Source organism: Erythrolamprus reginae, chromosome 1, assembly GCF_031021105.1.
Source record: "Erythrolamprus reginae isolate rEryReg1 chromosome 1, rEryReg1.hap1, whole genome shotgun sequence".
Lineage (NCBI taxonomy): Eukaryota > Metazoa > Chordata > Lepidosauria > Squamata > Dipsadidae > Erythrolamprus > Erythrolamprus reginae.
In genome coordinates, this window is record NC_091950.1 from 348929137 (window position 1) to 348952928 (window position 23792).

The 23792-nt window shown below is 41.8% G+C and overlaps 1 protein-coding gene across 1 annotated transcript in view; it reads left to right on the forward strand.

Annotated features, from left to right (window-relative positions):
- The window catches only part of TMEM151B (transmembrane protein 151B), a 29854-nt gene extending 6266 nt beyond the window's left edge, over window positions 1-23588 (forward strand). Inside the window, exon 2 of the mRNA XM_070734235.1 lies at window positions 20528-23588. Coding sequence (XP_070590336.1) covers window positions 20528-21964 — 1437 coding nt within the window. The 3' untranslated portion in view covers window positions 21965-23588. The remainder of the gene's footprint in view (window positions 1-20527) is intronic.
- The last annotated feature ends 204 nt before the right edge of the window (window positions 23589-23792 follow it).

The following is a 23792-nucleotide window of genomic DNA, read 5'->3' on the forward strand; positions in this document are numbered from 1 at the left end:
CTGTGGTGTGTATGTTTTTCCCAGATTTTTTAAGCCAGCCTATGCAGAGGAAATTGGAATATAATCAAAATATGGTTGTTCTTAATGTAACCAAGTCAGCTTTATATTTAACTTTGCTTTATCAAATCAATCCTTTATCCAGGTATAGTGGCATATTAGCTCTTTTGTATTATGCACGAGTTCTTTAGGCCTGTCTTCTAGTTGGAGGAACATGAGGGTAGAAAGCTTAATAATATTGGAATTAAAGCTATATTGAGTTCATGACTGTATGCAGAAGACTAAGAATAATAAGTAAGTTGGGAAGTTACTGTTATAGTCATTTTTCCATACTGCACAAAGAGAACACTGATCTGTGTATAAGTATTCTCATTTTCATTAGACTTTATCTGCTTAACTCAATGTAGATAGTAAGTAGGGCTTGTAGTCTCTTTTGAGGAAAAACTTTCAGGAAACTGGGAAGTAGAAAAATGAATCTGACAAGTAACTCCTGTCACTGAGCCTGCCTAGGGAGATACATACTTTGTATTGCCAATTTTTATACATGACACTGATTTTTTTCAGAAACCTCCATATTGTTGTTAAAATCAGATAAATATTGCAGAAGAATTGCTAGTGTATCTTAATCATATTATTTGCACACACCAGGTCAAAACAAATAAGCTCACATTGTTAGTCCATTATATCCTTTACCTAGTAATTATCAAACTTCATACTGTGTATAGTGATAATACTGATTTTGCTTTTTTTGTAAGTCTTTCCTTAGGCTAATAAAAAATTCAGCTCCCCCCCCAAAAAAATTCCATCTAGTGCTGAGATGTTATCAAGATAAAACTAAGAGCTTCAAATTGGATTGAATTATGATTTAAAAATTGGAATTTAGGAAACCACCTAATACCAAATCAAGGTATATTAGTCCATTGGCTCTGTAATATCTATACTATGCCTTTTCTGGAATTGTCAAAGAATGAAGTTAGACTTTTGCGTGCATTCTGCAATAGAGCAATTGGTTTCCTTCAACAATGTTTTTAATTCTTTTGTAATGATTTTGCATGATTTTGTCCTGTTTAATAAACAGACTATCATTATTCTTCCACCCCTTTTCTTGGGTCTTTGAGTAAGATTTGACGCTTGATGGCTGCCTACATAAAAATTTCATTGGCAACATTTACAGATAAGAAAATGAGAATAACATCAAATGCCACTTAAGAAAAGCAGTTCCACATGCTGTGTCTATAATGAATGCACCAATATTGTATCTCTCCTGGTGCACTTTTAATTTCTCCAGTGCAAATTATGCCATGAATAGAATTGACAGTCTTTGAGAGAAGCATATGTTACTGTCTCAACAGATGCTTAGAAACTCATCTCTTCTGCAGTTAGAAGCACTAATAACTTTGTAATAAGTTAACACTATTTGACACTATGGAATAGGCAATACAACTTCCTTAGCTTCTGATATAAGACAATCTTTAAAGGTTTTCTGAAAATGCAACATTTTTCTGATTGAAGAAAAGGGGAAGCAAATTATTTTTTTTCAGTTAGAAATTTTATCAGTGAAAGGAAGAAACAAAATGTCTTTGTAGCTTCAGAAAAGCAAATGTACAGGTACTCTTTGACTCTTTGACCACAATTGAGCCCCAAAATTCTGTTGCTAGGGGAAACATTTGTTAAGTGAGTTTGTCACATTTTATGATGTTTGCCACAGTTGTTAAATGAATCACTATAGTTGTTAAATTAATCAAACTGCTCATCAGGTCACAAAAAAAAGATCGGCGGCGGCATTTTCGGCCGATCTGGAGGCTGAAACAGAGGTGGGGAATCCCAATAGGGAATTCCATGGGCGGAGCTTTGACGTCATGAAGACGTCCTTCCTGGAGGCCACATTCCGGAGCGTGTCGGGGACACGTCCATCTTGGTATGACAAGATTGAACGGAATCAGCTTCTTCTGTTCATACCCAGATGTGAGGTAATTGATTAACTAGTTCCTCACCTCCTAATATCTCCTTCCTGTAACTTGTTCTAATCGCTTCTGGGAACGTCTGAAGAAGGAGTTAACCCATCTCAAGTCTTCCCCATTTGATCCTGAATCCATCTCTACGTCATTAGCCTCCTCCTCTTCTTCACTAACATTCCTTTCTGTCTGTAAATCAGGCAAATCTGCCAATTCTAAATCGTTCCCCCCTTCAGAATCCGAGCATTCCTCAGGCTGAAAGGGAGTACAGTAGTCCCTCGCTATACCGCGCTTCACCTACTGCGGCTTCACTTCATCGCGGGTTTCTGAGGAAGCCGATCGGCAGATTTAAACAGCCCGCCGAACTCGATCGGCAGGTTTTTTTTTAAAAAAAAAATAATCTAAAATTGTAAATACTGTATTTAAATACTGTATCTAAAATAAATACTGTATGGGAAGGGTTTATAAACACTTAAAACAATGAAAACTACCAAACAATTACAATATAAATAGTTAAATAAGTACTATCAGTCGATAAATTCCCCATCGCGGATTTCATCTATCGCGGCCAGGTCTGGAACGTAACACCAGCGATAGGTGAGGGACTACTTTCTAGGCACTTTATTGAATCATGTGGCAAGAGTCAAATGCCTTCTTGTGATCAATCCAAGCTCATATTCAAATTGATCTTTCTTCTCTTGCAGTTTTCCAAACACATTTGTCAATTAGGAGCTAATCTTTTGCTCCTCTAGTATTTAAGTAGTTTTCGTTCTTTCTGTGCAAGAAAAAAGAGCTTGTTTTCAATTAGATGCTGCTGGACTGCACCAGCTATTATACCAGTTAGCAATTTGAAAGTTGTTGTTAAGCAGTGTAATTGGCCTGGAGGTGCCTGATGCTGCCCCTTTTCTCTTTTAGTCTCAGATAGATTTGCTAGATATTAATTAATCTTGCAGCATGTTGTTAGACTTCTTGGCAATGAATGGGTGCCAACCAGTCAGGTATTCCAATCTAAAACAATGTAATGCATGGTGCTGACCAATTCTGGATGTTTCTTGACTTTTCTCAACCATTTCTGCTGTTATTACAAGTTATTTCAGCTTATTATTTTTAACCAAGCTGGATTCTAGAGCTGTGGCGGCACAGTGGTTAGAATTCCATATTGCATAGGCTAATTCTGCGGATTGCCAGGAGTTCAGTACTCACAGGCTCAAGGTTGACTCAGCCTTCCATCCTTCCAAGGTAAAATGAGGGCCTAGATTGTTGAGGGCAATATGCTCACTCTGTAAAATATTTAGAGAGGATTGCAAAGCACTATGAAGCGATATATAAATCTAAGTGCTATTGCTATTTTTGTCATATAACTAGTGATGGGCGAACCGAACCCACATAATTCGGGTCCATACCGAATTTTGCGGTGTTTGGTATGCTGAACCTGAAATTTTTTCAAACTTCGGGCAAAGTTCGGGGTCGTGTTCAGCATTGGGAGCTTTGACGTCACCGGCAGGTTGCTAAGGACGCCAAGGTGATCACTTCCTGGATTCCATGGAATCCAGGAAGCGATCACTTTGGCGTCCTTAGCAACCTGCCGGTGACGTCAAAGCTCCGCCCCCGGAATCTCTTCATGAGAGGGATTCCCCATTCGGGTTTGGTTCGGGTTCGGCCAAATTTTGCGTAAAGTTCATCCGAACTTGCCCAACCTGAACACTGTTGGGTTCGCCCGTCACTATATATAACCCATTTCCATAGCTTGGGTTGTTCCATAGCTGAGCTCAGAACCCATCTGACAAATTTCTTGATGGGTCAGTAGAAATGTTTCTGATTCAACTGAAATTTAAGATTATACCTTTAGTATGCAATTTGAGCTTCTTTTTTTGTCTCAGATGAACTTCTTGGCTATAGCTGTTTTTTTCTGCTTTATTACATTCAGAGCTTCTTGATCTTCCTTGTTTCTGGATATTTCTTGACCAGATATTCTTTGTATTCTTGCTTTTTTGGCATTTTTATCCACATATCAAATCTTTTCCAAGGACCTAGGAGAGGCATATGTTATTATTTGATGTTTATTATACACAACAATGTGAAATCACAGCTCCCAGTTCTTTACTGCCCAACTCCAGGGACTCTGTTCTAGTTCTTAATCATATTTAGAAAGAACTTTTTTCTGTTTGACTTCACCATTTGAGCCTAGAGTGAACAAACAGGATTATTTGAAAGAAATTGCTTACTACTATCTAGACCAGTGATGGCGAACCTATGACACGCGTGTCAGCACTGACACGCGTAGCCATTTTCAGTGACACGCGGCCACCGGAGAAACTGACTAGAAGGAGCCAGAGAACGGGAGTGAGAACAGGCGAGAGAGGCAGGCAAAAGCTGCGTCTTCTTCGGGGCGGGAACCTTTTCTACCCAGAACCTTGTTGCTTCTCCTGCACTACCGGGCGGGAACGGTGACTCGGCAGTATTGGCGGCGCACGAGCAGCGAAGAGGGCGGGTAATAAGGGGCGGAGCTGCCGGAGCCGGGGCAGGACAAGGGTCGGAACGGCGGCAAGACTATGGCGGAGACCATTGTAAGTTCGGCTCGTTGAGGGGACGAAGCCTGGAAGGGGGGCTCCTTCCTCTCTTCTCTCAGCCCCCCCCAAGGGGGGGTTTCCTCCCTCCTGTCTTTTGTCATTGTGAGGCGGGGGGAGTGGGGTAAGGAAGGCTCCGTGCTCAGGTCTATCCTTTGGCTTCCCCCCGGCGCCTACTCGGCTGGGGGCTGACAGCTCTGCCTTGGAAGGTGATGGGAGGCACCAGCCCGCGGTGGGGTTTGTTTTCCTGTCCCGTCTCCCTTGCCAGGTTTGTGGAAGAGCAGGGGGATTGCGGGGACACCCTCCCCCCCACCGAACGAGGGGGGGGGCTGCTGCAACTGAAGAGAAGGGGCCCTCCCACCTTCATTGAAATATCAGAGCTTTAAAGCCAGTTTCGTAATATTTCTCCCCCCCCCCTCCAAAACAAAAAAGTGTGACTGGGCAAGATGGACCAGAAATGGAAGAATTTTTCAAAAGCAAAATTCCTCTCATGATACATAGAACAAGAATCTCTATCTAAAGGGTTTTTTTTTGTATTTTTAAATTTAATTTAATTTAATATGCCACACAACTCCCGGAGGACTCTTGAAATATCGGGCTACTTTTCCTATAATCTCAAAATGATATGTTCATAGGAGTTGTAGTCTAATACATTTAGAAGGCAACAAAAACTTGAAAAAGCTGACAAAGTTTCCGTGACTTCGAATTTCTTTTCTTTTCGCACCCTAATTATTTTGGATCTAGGTTCAATATCAACATTACTTGCAATAAATTAAGATAGAAGCATCCATAGGATATATGACTTCCTGCCCATGTTCCCTTAATTATTATATTACTTTGTGTGCCAGACAGAGTAAATCATGTGTGTGTCCTGGTGGATCACTTGTTTGGGGTTTTGAAAGTAGGAAACTATTCAGTAAATAAGTGAAGCTTTGACTGTGTTAGAAATATCACAAAATTATGGTTTTTTTCTCAAGGTGACACACCACCCGAGTTATGCTCGGTTTTTTGGCGAATTTTGACACACCAAGCTCAAAAGGTTGCCCATCACTGATCTAGACTATTTCTAATAAAGCTTCTTTTCATGACATCTTGAAAATAGAGAAACATTATGCCAAGAAATACTGCAAATGAAATGTCTCTAACTTAACAAAATATTTGAAATTAAGTATGTGAAAATGGGTGAGAATCTGTTTCTCTGTTGGCAAAAATAGCTATCCAAAACAGCAGGGGACCTAATTAAGTTTAATGAGAAAAGCCAGGAAACGTAAGTTTGAGGTGAGAAATGGGTTAGTTCCAGCAAGAAAAGAAGAAAATGCTAGAAAAAACGTATCAGAGCAAAGGTTGCTGGATAGTAGTTTGGCTTTGTGGGTGGGCTTCCTTCCTTCCTTCCTTCCTTCCTTCCTTCCTTTCTTTCTTTCCCCAGTAGGGTTGGAGTTGATGCGCCAGCCAAAGTTGTGCAAATGTCCCTCTAGTTACAACTGTCAAATGTTGATCTAGCTTTAGCTGTGAGTCTAGAAGGAGACCCAAATTTCAAACCCATTTTGACAATTTCTCCTCCCCCTAAGAGCCAAGGATGGACAGTTCACATAGTATTTAGGAGGCAATAGCCACTCGGGTAACATCTGAGCTTAGTAAAAGCTATATTCGGAATATAAGACGCATCCAAATTTTCAGCCTCTTTTAGGGGGGAAAAGGTGTGTCTTATACTCCAAAAAATATGGTAATTTCAAGAGCTGCATAGATAGCCCTCAATTTATAACTGGTCAGTTAGAGGCCGTTTGAAGTTATGGCAGACCTCCCTAGGGCTACTTACAACTCATATTCAGAGTCATGACAGCCAGCTCCATAAGGATCACATGATTTCACTTTGGATGCTTGGCAACCAGCCCACATTTATGGCCATTTGCAGCACCTCGCGGTCACATGATTGCACTTTTTGATGGGTTTTTTTCCTCCTGGAAAGTGGCGCTTACTTCCAGATTCCAATAAAAAACTCACATTGTGGACAATGGATTTGTTTAACCACCTCTGCAAAAAAAAAAAAAGGTTGTAAAATTGGGCACACTCACATGATTTGCCTGCTTAACGATTGGCATGACATGACCATATATATCAAGTGGTGTTTCCATTGTTTTGGAATTGCACCCAAGTTACCCATATTGAGGCTACCTTTGTTTTATTTTTCTACAGCTGTTCTATTTCTGTTTGCAGCTGTTTGTATTATGTTTTATTTATTTATTTATTTTTATTTGTTTGTTTGTCAAACATGCACAAGGTAGCATGTAAAGTATAAACATAAACCCAAGCAAAGTTAAGGACAGATAAATGAGGACAATAAGACAGTAAGATAGGAATGATAGGCACAATGATGCGCTTATGCAGGTTATCTTCTCCAGTTTTTTCTCCTCTTCTGCTATCTCCAGATACTATCACATCCACTATCCAGATTTGGGGGGGGGGGGGTCTCTTGTTGACAGTCCTTAAATCTGTTATGTGGTAGGAGCCCAACCCAGGGCACTTTAGTTTCTTGTTCCCCCCTCATAAAATAGTCTTGCTTGCTTGTTGCTGCTGCTGCTGCTGCTATTATTATTATTATTATTATTATTATTATTATTATTATTATTATTATTATTTTAGGAAATACAGTGATACCTTGTCTTACAAACGCCTTGTCATACAAACTTTTCGAGATACAAACCCGGGGTTTAAGATTTTTTTGCCTCTTCTTACAAACTATTTTCTCCTTACAAACCCACCGCCGCCGCTGGGATGCCCCACCTCCGGACTTCCGTTGCCAGCGAAGTACCCGTTTTTGCACTGCTGGGATTCCCCTGAGGCTCCCCTCCGTGGGAAACCCCACATCTGGACTTCCGTGTTTTTGTGATGCTGCAGGGGAATCCCAGCAGCGCAAAAACGGGCACTTTGCTGGCAACGGAAGTCCGGAGGTAGGGTTTCCCAGCGAGGGTACCCTCAGTGAAATCGCAGCATCGCAAAAACACAGAGGTCCAGAGGTGGGGTTTCCCATGGAGGGGAGCCTCAGGGGAATTCCAGCAGCGCAAAAACGGACGCTTTGGCTGGTAAAAGGAGTGAATTTTGGGCTTGCACGCATTAATCGCTTTTCCATTGATTCCTATGGGAAACATTGTTTCGTCTTACAAACTTTTCACCTTAAGAACCTCGTCCCAGAACCAATTAAGTTTGTAAGACAAGGTATCACTGTACTAGGTATGATTGTCATTTATCTCACTGCAACCTAGAAGTATGTAAATAGTATCACTTCTATACATACCAATTTTGTCTTCCAGTTATAGAGATTTACAAGTGACCTGGCTCTAGACATGGTTCTTGTTAAATTGATTGTTGCTTCAAATATACCCTGTTTCTCCGATAGTAAGACACCCCCGATTGTAAGACGTATCGGGGGTTTCAGGGGGGTCGGCTAATATAAGCCGTACCCTGAAAGTAAGACATATGTCTTACTTTCGGGGAAACACGGGGGTATTGCCGCCTCCCTCTCATCTAGCTGCGCGCCGCCTCCTGCCCACGTCCGCACCATCCCCCTCTCCATACGTCGCCGCGTCTGCCACCTCCCTCTGATCTTAATGAGCGCCGCCTCCTGCCCACTTCCGCGCCGCCCCCCCTCCATACGTCACTGCGTCTGCCGCCTCCGTCTGATCCAAATGAGCGCCGCCTCCTGCCCACTTCCGCGCCGCCCCCCCTCCATACGTCACCGTGTCTGCCGCCTCCGTCTGATCCAAATGAGCGCCGCCTCCTGCCCATGCCTGCGCCGTCCCCCTCTCCATACGTCGCCGCGTCTGCCACCTCCCTCTGATCTTAATGAGCGCCACCTCCTGCCCACTTCCGCGCCACCCCCCCTCCATACGTCACCACGTCTAAATGTTAATTTTATGGTTAAAACAAAAAATTCGACAATTTTTTTCCAATATAAGACATACCCCGAAAGTAAGACATAGTGGGGCTTTTGGGGATAAAAAGAAAGTAAGACACTGTCTTACTTTCGGGGAAACACGGTATATGCAACAATGGGGTGAACAAATGCATATATTTAACATAAGAAGAACCTAAAATGTAAGAAAATACCTTCAATATTGCTGGCTGGGTGAACAAGGATGATAATGATTGCTCCTGGGAGGCAGGGAGGATTAATACCAAAGTTCTGAAAAATGTGCAGCTGCCTATCTTAACCATAATTTATGCACATGTGCACGTTATCCCATGCTTTGCTTGGAATTCAACTGGGAATCCAAAATTAAAGAGTAGGTAATAGTCTTAGAAATACAGGAAAAGAGAAACAAAGGACAGAATGATTGAAAACCTGTTGAAAGAAGTCTGCATCAGTATTTTAGTAAGACATGAGGAAAGCCGCTCTATTAAAAAGGGATAGAGGTGCTGCTGAAGGTAGTCTAAGCTATACGCCAATGCTGAGCAAAGATCAGTTCAACCAGTCATGTAAAGTGTAGACTTCCCCATCTGTTTAATTCTCCCCCAGTTTACATTCTGATATAATTTGTACTAGTCTCCATCAACCATGAAGACAGATGCTTGCTTCCTTTAAAAAATGATGTTGCTTAGAGCAAAGGTCTCCAACCTTGGCTACTTTAAGCCTGGAAAACTTCAACTCCCAGAATTCTGGCCTAGAGACATAGCGTATTTTTAGGAGTATAAGACTCACCTTTTTCTTCCCTAAAAGAGGCTGAAAATTCAGGTGCGTCTTATACTCTGAATGCAGCTTTTTTCGAAGCTTTTTCCCCCCAGGCCTAACTAGGTGTTAACGATTTTCCCAGCTCTTCTCTTGCAGGTTCTTTCATTGTTACTGTCTGTGAAGAATGTTTTCCAAGCTCTAAGTCTTTGCAGAGTTTTTCCATTACTCTAACTTGCTCCAAGTAAGTTTCTTTCCAGCCCTAACCAGGTGCTAACAATGTTCCCAGTTCTTACTGCTTGAAAGCTCTTTCATTGTTACTCTCTGTTAAGAATATTTTCCAAGCCCTGTCTTTGCAGGTTTTTTTATTGCTCTAACTTGCTCCAAATGTTTCTTTCTAGCCCTAACCAGGTGCTAATGATGTTCCCAGCACTTACCCGCTTGCAAGCTCTTTCACTTTCTTTTATTCTCTGTGAATAATGTTTTCCAAATGTTTTGTAGGGTTTTTTAATTGTTCTACTTGCTCCAAATGTTTCTTTCCAGCCTAACCAGATGCTAACAATGTTCCCAGCTCTTACAGGCTTGTAAGATATTTCATATGAGAGCATATGCACCAAGACAAATTCCTTGTGTGTCCAATCACACGTGGCCAATAAAGAATTCTATTCTGTTCTATTATTACTCTCTACTAAGAATGTTTCCCAAGCCCTAAGTCTTTGCAGTCTTTGCAGTTTTTTTTCATTGCTCTACTTGCTCAGAATTTTTCTTTCCAGTCCTAACCAGGTTCTAACTATGTTCCCAGCTCTTACTGGCTTGCAAGCTCTTTCATTGTTACTCTCTCCAAACAAAGCCCTAACCAGGGGATAAAACAATGTGCTGAAACTGACCAGACTAAGGATGCTAGCCAGATGAATATCTGGTAAGCAGATTCTTTTCCCTATTTTCCTCTCCAAAAACTAAGGTTTTTATACTCGGGTCCTTATACTCTGAAAAATATGGTAATTAATTCAGCCCAATATGCCATTATTTTAATGATACCCTGGTAGCTGAAGTGATGCAATGGCTTAGTTCTGAATAATCTATTGGGGTCAAGTCAAAACAAAGTTATGTGATATCTTAAAATCTTTATTTTTATATATGTGCAAGACTTCTGCTTTTTTCAAGGTAACATATTTAGTTGAGCATTCTTCAAATTTATTTGCATTTATTATAATGTATTTATATTGATAAAAGTTAGTTACTAGCCCAAAATCTCACAATCACTCCACGAGCTGCATTGGTTGCTGATTGGTCTCCGAATGCAATTCAAAGTGTTGGTTATAACCTATAAAGACCTACATGGCTGAGGACCAGATTACCTTTGGGACCGTCTTCTGCCTCATGTATCCCAGTGACCGGTCAGGACCCACAGAGTCGGCCTTCTCCAGGTCCCGTCGGTCAGACAATGTGGTCTGGTAGGGCCTAGAGCAGGGGTCAGGAACCTTTTTGGTTAAGAGAGCCGTAAACGCCACATATTTTGAAATATAATTCCGCGAGAGCCGTACGTATCTCCCTTTCTCTCTTTCTTTCTCTCTCTCTTTCTCTCCCCCTCTCTTTGTCTCTTTCTATCTCTTTCTCTCCCTCCCTCTATCTTTCTCTTTTTATCTCTCTCTTTCTCTTTCTCTTTCTCTCTCTCTCTTTCTCCCCCTTCTCTCTGAAGTGGGGAGGGACGGGTTGGCACCAAGGGAGCTCGAGACGGGGTGCAAAAGCAAACTACTCTGCTGGCCCAGGCCCACATCGGAAGGAAGGAAGGAAGGAATGGTAAAAGGGCCGATCAAGAGAGGAATGGGTGAATGAATGGACGGAGGGTGGGAAGGAAGGAAGGAAAGAGGGAAGGGACAGGAACAGAGGAAGGGTGCAAAGAAAGCAAGGAAAGGTATGAAAGGGGAGAGTAAGAGAAGAAGGAGTGAAAGAAGGGAATGAGGGAGGAAACAAGGGAGGAAGGAGAAGGAAAGCAAGAAATGGAGGGAGGGAAGGAAGGAAGGAAAGAAAGGAAGGAAGAAAGGGGGAAGGGACAGGAACAGAGGAAGGAAGCAAGGAAACTTATGAAAGGGGAGAGTAAGAGAGGAAGGACTGAAGGAAGGGAGGGAGGGAAGAAGGTAGGAAGGAGAAAGAAAAGAAGAAATAGAGGAAGGGGAGGTAAAAGAGAGAAAGAAAAAGAGCAAGAAAGAAAGCAAGAAAGAGAGAAAGAAAGAATGAGAGAAATAAAAATAGAGAGGGGGAATGAAAGAAATGGAAGGAGGGAAGGAAGGAGAGAAAGAAAGAGAAAGAAAGAAAGCAAGAGAAAGAAAAAAGAATGAAAGAGCAAGAGAGCAAGAGAGAAAGAGAAAGAGAGCAAGAAAGAAAGGCAACTTCAAAGAAAGGCTCACTGAGCATCTCTCACTCTCTCTCTCTTTCTATCCCTCTTTCTTTCTCTCTCTTCCTTTCTATCTCTCCTCTTCCTTTCTCTCTCCTCTCTCTCTCCCTCTCTTTCTACCCTCCTTTCTCTTCCTTCCTTCTCTCCCTCCCCTCCCTCCCTCCTTCCTTCCTCTCCATTTCTCTTTCCCTCCCTCTCTTTCCCTTTTCTTTCTTTTGGTCCACTTCTCTCTCTCTCCGCTTCTCCACTTGCCTCCCCCTCGCGCCTCGCCCTTCCCACCCGGCCACCCGCGCGCGCTTACCAGCAGCAGGAATTCAAATAAGCCCAAAAGAAGCCATTGGCTCCGGGCGGCGTTCATGGCCCCCCCGAACCCCCAGCCCAGCTGGAGCTCCCTCTCGCCGCCGCCATCTCCCTGCGACTGCCTGCGGCCGCTGCAGCCCCCCCCTCCCACCCGGCCACAAAGGACATTTGCCGCCGACGCCAGTGAAGCTTCAGCTGGGCGGGGCGCTGCCGGTACTTCCCTCCTGGGGCTCCCGCTCGCAGCTGTCCCCCGGCTTCTGCTCGATGCCGCGGTTTTCGGCGCTGTCCTGCTGTGCCCCAAAGACGGAAGGCGGGAAAAAGGCGAGAAGAATGGAGCTCCCCTTCTTCCTGCCTTCCGTCTTTGGGGCCCAGCAGGACAGCGCCGAAAACCGTGGCATCGAGCAGGAGCCAGGGGACAGCTGCGAGCGGGAGCTCAGTGCAAGGAGCCGCTGACTGCGGGCCCCAATTTGCCCGGGGCCCGGTAGCGCGCTCCCTGTCTGCGAGCCAGATACGGCCATCAAAAGAGCCATATCTGGCTCGCGAGCCATAGGTTCCCGACCCCTGGCCTAGAGGAAGAGCCTTCTCTGTGGTAGTTCCGGCCCTTTGGAAGCAACTCCCTCCGGAGATTCATACCGCCCACACTCTCTTGGCCTTCTGGAAGGCTTTGAAAACTTATCTTTGCCGGCAGGTCTGGGGCCACTGAACTTTAACATCTTGCCCCAGCATTTAGTATGACTGTGGTGTGAGTGAGTAAGACTGTATGATTTTAAATTTGGGGTTTTTAGATTGTTTTAAATATGAATTTGTTTCTGAATTTGTTTTTGTATTTTTATATGTTGTCAGCCACCCTGAGTCCTCAGAGAAGGATGGCATATAAGTCAAATAAATAAATAAATAAAATAAACCTGTAAGCTTCATCATTGAGTGATGATTGGACCCCCTGCTTTCCTAATCCAAATCTACAATATAATAGCCTGGTTAGTACATGATACATTTGAATACATTAAGAGAGTCTTACAAAGCAATCCATAGTCCTCAATCTTCCAAGCACAGTTGTGTTTTTAGATGGTTGGTGCTGTGGTTAGCTCTGGCCCAGCTCCTGCCCCAAGGAATGTGGAGGTGGATGTGGGGGAAACATCAACATGTCATAGGCCTGTTTTATTGCCGACAGAGTCAGGGAGTGCAGTTTCCTCGGACGAAGAAGAAGGTGGGGGTGACTTTTCACGACTTTGAAACCAAAGCAGAGCAAAGTGTGTGTGTTTCACTTTGTGGAAGAAGCAGGGCTGCGACGTTTTTTCATAGCTGCTAGCTAAGTACTTAAGGACTGATTAAGGGGATTGTACAGCCTACCAGGTTGTTTTGGGACGAGTGCTCTTTGCAATACAAAAAGGGTGCTTTGTTTCTTTTGAATTTTGTGATATAGAACATTGTTTTTGAACTTTCAAGTGTGTGTGTGTCTGAAATTTGTACCCTTGAATTTTCGGGAGGCTAATACCAGAGAGCCCGGCAGAACAGTTACTAAAACTTTATAGCACTTGAATATCTACAGATTCATAATTTGATTTTAGGTGAAGTATAACTTGACCAACAGAAGGATAGCGTGTCTTTTAAGATATTTTGAACTGCAGAGACTCAAACCAGAATGTTTTGAGTACTTCGGGAAAATAGCAACCACCTCTTAGTTCACTTTCATAAATATCTATATTACTTTTAGCTAGGAAAAGACAAACATTGTCTAAATGAAGACACTCTAGTTATTGCACAGGCCCTACACTAGCAATCTTCTGTCTTGCATGCAATCTGAAAACATGTTTCTCTATTTGTCTTACAAGGTTCCTATCATCCTCAGTTTGAACCAAGAGATAGAAATGCGTATCACAAAGTTAAATATATTGTCCTCATTCCACTTTATGTATTCAGATTCTTGTCGTTTTTTCTGCCAGATTATAGTACTGAAGAGCTGCAGTCCTTTTTAAGAGGGCTTCATCCTTGTTTCATCCCTTTCTGGTGTCAAACATGGCCTTATGCTTTCAGACTTATTTTAATACTTTTTTTATATAAACGCTTGAGGCTGATTAGAGGCACTGCTTGGTTTGTAAGATCACAGTTTAAAATGTCTTGTGACACTTCACACATTTGATGGGAAGTGATGTCTGTAAAAGCAGATATATAAATTATGCCTTGAACCTTTTTACTTAAGAATTGAAGGCAAAGAGCTTGTGGAGGAATCTTGTTAAAAATCTTGTGGTTAACAACTAAACCAGGATGCTGCATTTTGCAAACTGGTAATGTGGCAGATTTATAAAGCAATGTTCCCATGTCTATAATCACACTCAGAAAATGTGAGAAATACAAAAATAGAATTAGCACCATCCAAGCCATATAAAGAATGTGGCTTGTAATTCATTTCCATTTTAGTCATCTGTAATGCTGTTATCAACGCATATACAGTACTTGTATGACTGTTATGATGCTTGCCTTTAAGCATTTTCCTAATTGTCGTACTTTCATATTGCATATTAATCCTAGATTAATATAGCCAGTGAAATTTGTAGAGATTATAAATCAAGAAGATCATTAAGTTTAAATGAAAGGTTTTAGGATATGACTCTGTATAAGAATCTTAGAGTATAAAAAAGACCCTAAACTTGTGGGTTTTGTACAATATTTGCTACCCCCATATTAGAAATAAGACAGGGGACTAGATAGAAGATGATTTCTATAAATGTCTTTGTAGTGCATAGTTGAGCCTGGAGGACTAAAGGTTTCAGACATCCTCTCTCCAAATATTCTTCACATCCAGCTTCCATTTTCTGCTGCAGCCAACTCACCACGGGACAAAAATTACACTAATATCAAAAAACAGTGGAATAGAATCATTAAAGAAAGAATGGACAAAATTAAATGTGTATGATAAAAATTTAAATAATTTTAATAATTTTAAATAATTAAATTGTTGGATTCTCAGAGCAAGTTGGCCAGTGGAAAGTTGGCCATATCATGGTGTCCCACAGTGAATTGCCTGTGGTGAGTTGTCCCATTCTGCCACCATCTCACTTGGCATCCAAGACTCTGATCCTAGTGTTTGTGAGAAGTGGGGTTCTCATAACCTGTGCTGCCATATTTATAATTAGGAGTTACAAACACAAAAAAATGAAAAAAAGAGAGAACAATATGTAACATAAAGGCTTGTAACTAGAGAATTCAGCTTTTCTGCCTCTAAGGTAGTTAAAGTTCCGAAGTAATAAACCAAATCAAATTACCATAATTTTTTTTTAAAAAAACTGAATGTGAACATTTTTTAAAACCTTAAATAGTAAAAAAGCTTTCAATATTGGAAGGGATAATTTAAATAAGCTACCATGTGAAGCAGCAACTGAAAAGGAATTTTAAGAATAAGAATTTCAAAACAAAATACAAAGTTTTGGGCAGACCAAAAGATGGTGCTACTGTAATCTATAAAGAGATGAGATACAGCAGTGATGGTGAAGCTATGGCATAGGTGCCACAGGTAGCATGTGGAGCCATATCTGCCAGCACGTGAGCTGTTGCCCTTGCTCAGCTCCAGAACATACATGTGTGCCGGCCAGCTGATTTTGGGCTTGCACAGAGGCTCTGGGAGGGCGTTTTTGGTTTCCAGTGAGCCTCTGGGGGAATGGGGGATGACATTTTTACCCTCCCCCAGCTCCAGGGAAACCTTTGAAGCCTGGGGACGGTGAAACACGAGCCTACTGGGCTCACCAGAAGTTGGGAAATAGGCCGTTTGAGCCTCCAGAAGGCTTCTGTGGGACAGGGGAAGCTGTTTTCACCCTCCCCAGGTATTGAATTATGGGTGGGTGTGGGCACTCACATATGCATGATAGTGCACACCCATGCTTTTTCAGCACCCAAGGAAAAAAAGGTTTGCCATCACTGAGATAGAGCATTCCAAATTAATTTTAGCGATCGCAAGGAGATTGCAAAAAAATTATATCTTCTTACACTTGCTTGAGTTATGATTCAGTGTCACTATAAAACCCTGATTTTTCTAGCTTATACAAAAATGAAAGTAGACTTAACACCATGCAGAAAACAATTAACCTATTGCTGATTTCAAACCTAGATAGATTCACCTGTTTCTATAGAAGTTGAATCCTTGTGAAGTGGAAAGCCTCTTGCTTCCTTTTATCTAGACTTCTAAACTGGGAAGATGGGGAGCTCCTATCTATGCTCAGCCTCAGAGTAAAATCTTCTCAATCTTCTTTGTTTTAACCTTTTTGGTCTGGGACTATGTTCACAAATGTTATTTTGTTTATTATAAGCCCCTTACTGCTTTACATTGCTGTCACATACTGAATCCTAGAAAGATAGGGGAGGATTATTACCTTTAACAAAGAAAAGTTATTTACAGCAAAAGCTCTATTTGTTTAAACATGTGTGTTTGTGAATCTATGGACAAAGACTGCAAAATCCTTTCTCTTGTATTTGCCATCCATATTCCTATAAATGAGACATGGAAATAGACAGAAATAAACCTGCCTTACTTTTTTTTTGGTTTCTGACTGTATAGGCATTAATTGCATTCACTCATCTCTGAATGTGTGCTTCGATGCAAAAAAAGAATTAGAAATTCAGTTTATAACCAGGAAGACCAAATACTTGTGCCAGACAAAAGAAAACCATGTTTTTCTGTAAATGCAGCAGTAAACAACACTTCATGGGTTGCCAAGCTTTTCTAGCCATATGTACAGTAACTATTTATATCATATAAGAAGATAAAACTTTAAATACTTAGAAATTTATAACTTTGTCTACTATTGTAAGGCTAAACAAGCCAAGTGTAGTTTTGCACAAAACCCAATGTCAGGGTTCCAAGTAACACCCCTAGCAGAACTCCAAGGCAGGCATTCTCCTCAAAGTTCCATTTAATTAGAGATGTCATATTGGCACATCTGGGAAATCCCGAATTTGAAAGGCCTTTGGGTTTCCCCCACCCAAATAAAAGTTTCTTCCCCTGCACCCACATGTCCATCAAATGGTCCAATCATGTCCTTGACTCCCAGAGAAAAGAATGTTGTTATGGCTATACATCTCACCGTGTCTCCATCTACCTCCCCTCCCATTACCCACAGCATGTCCATCGGGTGGGTTACAAAATTTTTGGCCACCACTCTGTGGGCATGGGTTAATGTGGGAGTGGCTTGACAGTCATGTGACTAGTGGAGTGGCTTGACAGTCACGTGACCAGGTGGGAGTGGCTTGACAGTCATATGTCTGGATGGGTGTGGCTTTGTGGTCATGTAACTGGGTGGGAGTGGCTTGGTGGTCATGTAACTGGGTGGGGTGGCTTGGTGAGCGGTGATTGGCTGGGCGTGATCAACTTGACATCACTCATGTCAAGGGTTACGGTTGGAATGCCTGGCCTCTCCTCACCTCAAAAAGATACAATTTCCCTATCTATTTACTACTACTGAACATCCAAAATACACTATTTAATTCTATGTATATATGCCATATGTGTACATACATATTACACACAGGCACACAAAAATGTACATTATCTACAATATATGCTGTATGTGTATAAACAAGACTCCTCTTCTAAAATTACACATTCAACCTCACTGCATTTGGAAAAACACACCCACAGTCCAATTTCTGCCACAGTCCAATTTCTAACCATAACATCTGTACATTAGAACATTACATATGCCTTCAGGTGTACTTCCCTAGTTTGCACATGACTGTTAGAGCCAGGAGATGTCAATGGATTGAGTGAAATGTGGTGAAACTTAATCATGCTCTTGCTTAACATCCAAAAATTTGGGCTCAATTGTGATCATAAGTCAAGGACTATCTCTGCCTTCCTCTGCATGGCAGCCTTGTCCTAGTAAACTCCTCCTTTCTGGCAATTTCCCTCTGTTAGAGGCACCAAAATAATTCAGACAATGTAAGATTTCCTGCCGCAGCAGGGGATTAAACTAGATGACCTCCGAGATGTCTTCCAGCCCTAAATTGCTGTGCTGTTTCAAAGTGTCTTTTGAACTTATGTCTAGTAGCAGGGTTTGTGGTGCTTCCTTCCTCTTTTTTCTCTTTCTCTCTCTCCCTCTCTTCTCTCCCTTCATTCCTCTTTCTTTTTCTTTCTTTCTTTCTTTCTCTCTCTTTCTTTGTCTCTCTCTCTCTCTCACACACACACACACACACACACACACACCCCTACCTGGTCTGGAAGTTTTCATTTCTCTATAACACACCTGATAATAATCAATAGCTTATTTCTCAACTACGTAAAGCCTATGCATATTTACTTGGCAGTAATGTTCTTTCAAGTGGATTTACTCCTAATAGATACACATGATTGCAGGCAGGCAGCTAGCTCCAATTGTTTAATAGGCTCGTAAGTAAAATTTCTACATTAACAAAATTTATACCTAAACAACAGAACATAGGAGCAAAAAATCGTAGCAATAGTCTGAACTATACTTTTCTTCTTTTCTATGGAAGTACTACCCATTTTAACCAGACATTAAGATTCATTAGTTTAGAATATTAGCATGGCTTGCACTGAACCTTGATAGTATTGTAATTGTTTTCTCTGCAAACTAGCTTGACTTTTTTTCCTTTAAATCTTCTTTTTGTTTCACACAAGTTGCTTTGGCCCAAGAGCTCCGTTTTTAGAGAAAGAGACTGGAGTTGGAGAGGGCCTTTGGAAATAAACTGCAAGAGAGAAGGGGAAAAGCATGCTCTGGATTCTGGACTCCAAGCCTTCCCTGAACCAGGATGCCCCCCTCCTTCTCATTCTGCCCAACCCCTCTCCTTCCCATTCCAGACCCTTTCCCCCTCTCACTTCCTTTTGCTTTCAGAGCGGGAGGGAAAACCAAATAAAACAGGAATGAGGCAAGGACAGAAAATGGTGCATGGCTGCAAAACATAAGAAGAGAGCATTTCTCAGCCGCTTTCTGGAACTGAAAAGTTGAGGGGACCCAAGCAAGGGGGGTAGGTTCTTACCTCGCTGCCAGTTCGCTTCCTCAAGATGGCGACCGCATGTACAGTGCCGGAAACTCGGCTTCTGCACATGCTCAGAAGAAAATAAAATGAAATGAAATAAATATATTTTTTTTAAATGAAAAAAACCAAGACGGTCACTGCTTCTGCACATGCTCAGATTTAAAAAATAAATTAAAAAAATAATTTTAAAAGATGGCAGCACCAATAGACCAGCACTGACAGATCTGGTTCGGTGATGTCATTGTGACATCACCAGCCGGTTGCTATCAGTTTGGGTGAACCGGTTGGAACCAGTCAGGACCCACCCCTGATGCCCATCCACCAAGTGTGGCAGCCTGAAGATCCAAAGTAAAAGATGGCCTCCAGGGCTGACACCCAATTTCAGTACTTGATGCTTCATCCTCAGATTTTTATCAGAACTTCAAAAAGAGGTGTATAAGCTGCATGCAGCTCCATGGATCAGGATTACTCGCTCCTACATTAGACTAAGAGAGAGAAAACGAGTTGCCAGAAGTGGCCCTGGACAGGTTATTCCTTTAAAGAAAGCTGTAGTCCTCAGTGGAACAGAATTGTAGAGTTTCTTGCCTATTTACCAAAGGAAATTAAGAAGGATTGAAAGCTGCTGTCTTTCCCTTAGAAGTAATTGAGGCTTTAATGTTTCTTTATATTTATTTCTTTATAGTACTCTAGAATTCATAAACCTAGACAGTTTAATTAGGCTTACTCCATAACTTATTTGATAAACACCAATAGTTGGTACTGAACCTCTCTTGAATCTTTTCATTGTGAAGACAGTAAATAGTTGCCCAAGAAAAAGGTCCATTGTTTTACAATTACAGCAAAAAATTAATGCAAATTGTCAGAGCATATTCATATTTTAGAAATAAAATGGTAGGAAAAAATGTCCGTAAAGGCAGAAGTGGAACTAGGAAAGAAGGGGAAAGGGACAATCTTTTCCATCTTCCTATGAGATGCAGTATATTTAATAAACGAATCATAAAACTTCTCCATTTAAACTGAAAGAGGGTGATAGTAGACCTGGAAGATCATATCAACAGTCCCCAATAATTCATTTCCTCAGGGCTTGGGAGAGGATTGTTACAATCTTCGATTGTTGTGATTTGAGGATGCTACAGTAATTTGTGAGTTCTGGGAAACAATTATGCATAATACACTGCTCAAAAAAATAAAGGGAACACTTAAAACAGCAGAATATAACACCAAATAAATCAAACGTCTGTGAAATCAAACTGTCCACTTAGGAAGCAACACTGATTGACAATCAATTTCACATGCTTTTGTGCACATTCAACTTTGTACAGAGCAAAGTATTCAATGAGAATATTTCATTCATTTGGATGTAGGATGTGTTATTTGAGTGTTCCCTTTATTTTTTTGAGCAGTATATAACTTTAGTTCTCCTGTTTCTCATGCCTACAAGCTGAGAGGATTTATCCTATGTGCCACTATTCATGACTCTGAGAATGCCCATTTGTGACTAATTCTGTTGTTAATGCTAATGCTAATTAAGAAAGTTGTGCAGCTCTCTTGGTTTCTCTTTCTTTCACTATGTAGTAATTATCATTTTTTTCTGTTTTCTCTCTGCTGTCTCTCCGCCCTCGAATCCACGATATCCGTGATGTCTCCTCGTCATGCAAAGCAGCAACGGCCAGTGAAGCAGTCGCTCAGCAAGTCGCTCTGTAGAGAGTCACACTGGAAGTGCCTGGTCCTCTCCTTCTTAATGTATGGCTGCATGGGGGCGATGACTTGGTGCCACGTAACGAAGGTGACCCGGTTGACATTTGATAGCGCTTACAAGGGAAAGTCCATGATGTACCATGATAGCCCTTGCTCTAATGGCTATATCTATATTCCTTTGGCCTTCTTGGTGATGCTTTATGTGGTCTACCTGGTAGAGTGCTGGCACTGCTACACTCGCAACGAGCTCCAGTACAAGGTGGACGTGGACAGTGTGCATGAACGCGTCCAAAGGATGCAGCAGGCCACCCCATGCATCTGGTGGAAAGCCATCAGCTATCATTATGTCAGAAGGACACGTCAGGTCACCCGCTATCGCAATGGGGATGCTTATACGACCACCCAGGTCTACCACGAGAGAGTCAACACCCATGTGGCAGAAGCAGAATTTGATTATTCTAACTGTGGGGCGAAGGACATTTCAAAGGACCTAATTGACTTGGAGAGTTTCCCAGCTACTCGGCTTCGCTTCACCAAGTGCTTCAGCTTTGCCAACGTAGAGTCTGAGAACTCCTATCTGACTCAGAGGGCCCGTTTCTTCACAGAGAACGAGGGGCTAGACGACTACATGGAGGCAAGGGAAGGGATGCATCTTAAGAATGTGGACTTCAAAGAGTACATGGTGGCTTTCGCAGACCCGGACAATTTACCTTGGTATATTTCTCACTATGTTTTCTGGGTGGCTGCTCTCTTGACTTTGTCCTGGCCCTTGAGAGTCTTGAATGAGTATCGCACTTCCTATGTTCACTACCATGTAGAAAAACTCTTTGGATTTGACTATGTGGCAGTAACACCAGCTGAAGAGCGTCCTTTCTGCCGACGGATGCCTCGAGTCAACACAGTGGACAGTACAGAACTTGAGTGGCATATCCGCTCCAACCAGCAATTGGTGCCTAGCTACTCAGAGGCTGTCCTTATGGATTTGGTAGGCCTCTCTGGTTGCACTACTTACTCCTCCTGCCATTATGGCAGTTATAGGCAAAACTGTGAACAGTGCCATAGGACTATAAGTAGCTCTTCCATCTTCTCCCGTAGCGCTCTCAGCATCTGCAATGGCAGCCCCAGAATCCCCTTTAGCAGCAGTCGCTTCTCTCTGGGCCGCCTGTACGGCTCCCGGCGCAGCTGCCTTTGGCAAAGTCGGAGTGAGAGTTTGAATGAGCAAAGCTGCCCAACTGAGCAGACTCGCCTGTCCAGCCAAGTCACCATGGAGGAGGAGGAACCTCCTCCTTACCAAGATGCCCTCTATTTCCCCGTCCTTATTGTACACCGAAATGAGGGTTGCCTCAACCACGATCACCGCCACCTCCATCGGAATGGATCCTGTGTGGAGACCTCACTCTAAAGGTGTGAAAACTACTTAAAGGAGGTGCCCTGACTCATAGATATGCTGGGTTAGGCAGGAGATGGTTTAGCAGAGAAATGCTGGTATCAACCTATCTTTGTGAGTTTGAAAGTATTCCTCCCTCACATCTTCCTTTGAACAATTCCACAGCTTTTGACTCCACGTAATAAATCTGATATGGAGCAATCGACACCATCATCAGATCCATGGTGCACAGTTGCAGACTGACAACCACAAGCAAAAAATAAATAAAACACAAAACAAAAGGTGGGTGGGAAGGAGATACTAGGGCTTTATCTTTCCTGTTCCACCTTCAACTGCCTAGGTCAACTTGACAGTATGGATCAATCCCTGACTCACTGTTTTAGAGTTGTATTTCATCAGAAGAATCCATGACAGTGTAGCTTTTCCTCTCAAGCAAGACAAGAAGTAACTACACTGATTCTCCAGGCAAAGGAACCAGAAAGAAAAGCTGCAAACGAGTCCTTCCTTTTTTCTAAACCATGCCTCGACTGTTACATTGTCCCCGAATCTGGGGACCTTAAGAACTTCTTAAATTCTTAAAAATTTCTGATGTTTCACATGTCAGAATCTGCAACTGGTGGGTACAGTATAAAATGTTCACAGTACTTACTCTTTTCTGGTAATAGTGAGAAAGGAAAATTACCAAGGAAAACCCGGACTTTGATATAATGCAGTGTTGAATTCAAATCCAAGAGAAACCCCTAATTTTAAAAATAAGGCACTGAAACTAACAATGTATATTTTAAGCATGTCAAGAAGTTATGGAGAGGACTGGGAGTCCTAAGAGAACCTAAATGAAATGGAAATTAGTTGTCATGAAGTTTCTCAGGTAAGAAATGTGATGATGAGGAAGGATCTAAGAGATTTGGCTGCAGTTTTTTTAAACGATAAACTCATTAGTGGGACACTGATGGATATTTGTGTAAATTTTATTGCAAATCAAATCAAGTTTCTGCTTCCTGATGTTCTTTGGAATATGAAGGGAAGTAATCCATATGTAAGTGATATTCTAGCAATCGGGCCGAGCAGGTTTCTGCTCCTTTGTGAAGAGCACACAGTCATTGGCCTATTATACAACCTCCTCACTTCATCCATTCCCAAGTATATACCTTGATGGAGTGTCAAACATATATACCCTCTAGACTATTGGATATATATGTTTTTCACTTGTGCCATGTTAGGATAGAGCATCATATGTAGGATTTCTCCTTTTATCCAGTCTGATGATTTTTCAGAGCTAGGAGTTTGTGGTACGGACATCTATATTCTGACATGCCTGTTTTTGGTTTTGATCTTGCAAACTGAAACTCTTCACATTGCAGTTCGGACACCACAAAATGTGACACCTAAGATTTGATTAGTGCAGTTTTACTCAACTTTGATGTTGTCCATATATGAGGACCCCAAAAACGAGAGTTCTCAATAATAGTTATGATACCTAGGAAACTTGGAAAGTCAAAATCCACACTATCTTTTTTGATTTTGTGATTCTTTTTTGGGGGGGGGCTTATGGAAGAAAGATGGATAGCAAGGCCTGTGGTCTTAGTCATAAGTGCTCTATATTTTACTAAATTCATTAATAAACACATTTCTCAGAACAGATCAGCTTTTCCTATTGGTAATATTCCGCTACAGAACTTCCAGTGGCCATGTTGCCTGGAATCCTGATTTAAGATTCTAAGCCTTTGTTGCTGTGGCTTAGAATACGAGTCTAAAATCCAAACATTGGTCTAACGTTAGTTACAGAAAGAATATACTTTCCCTAAGACTCAAAGTTTTAGGAACCTTAATTCATAGAAGAGTA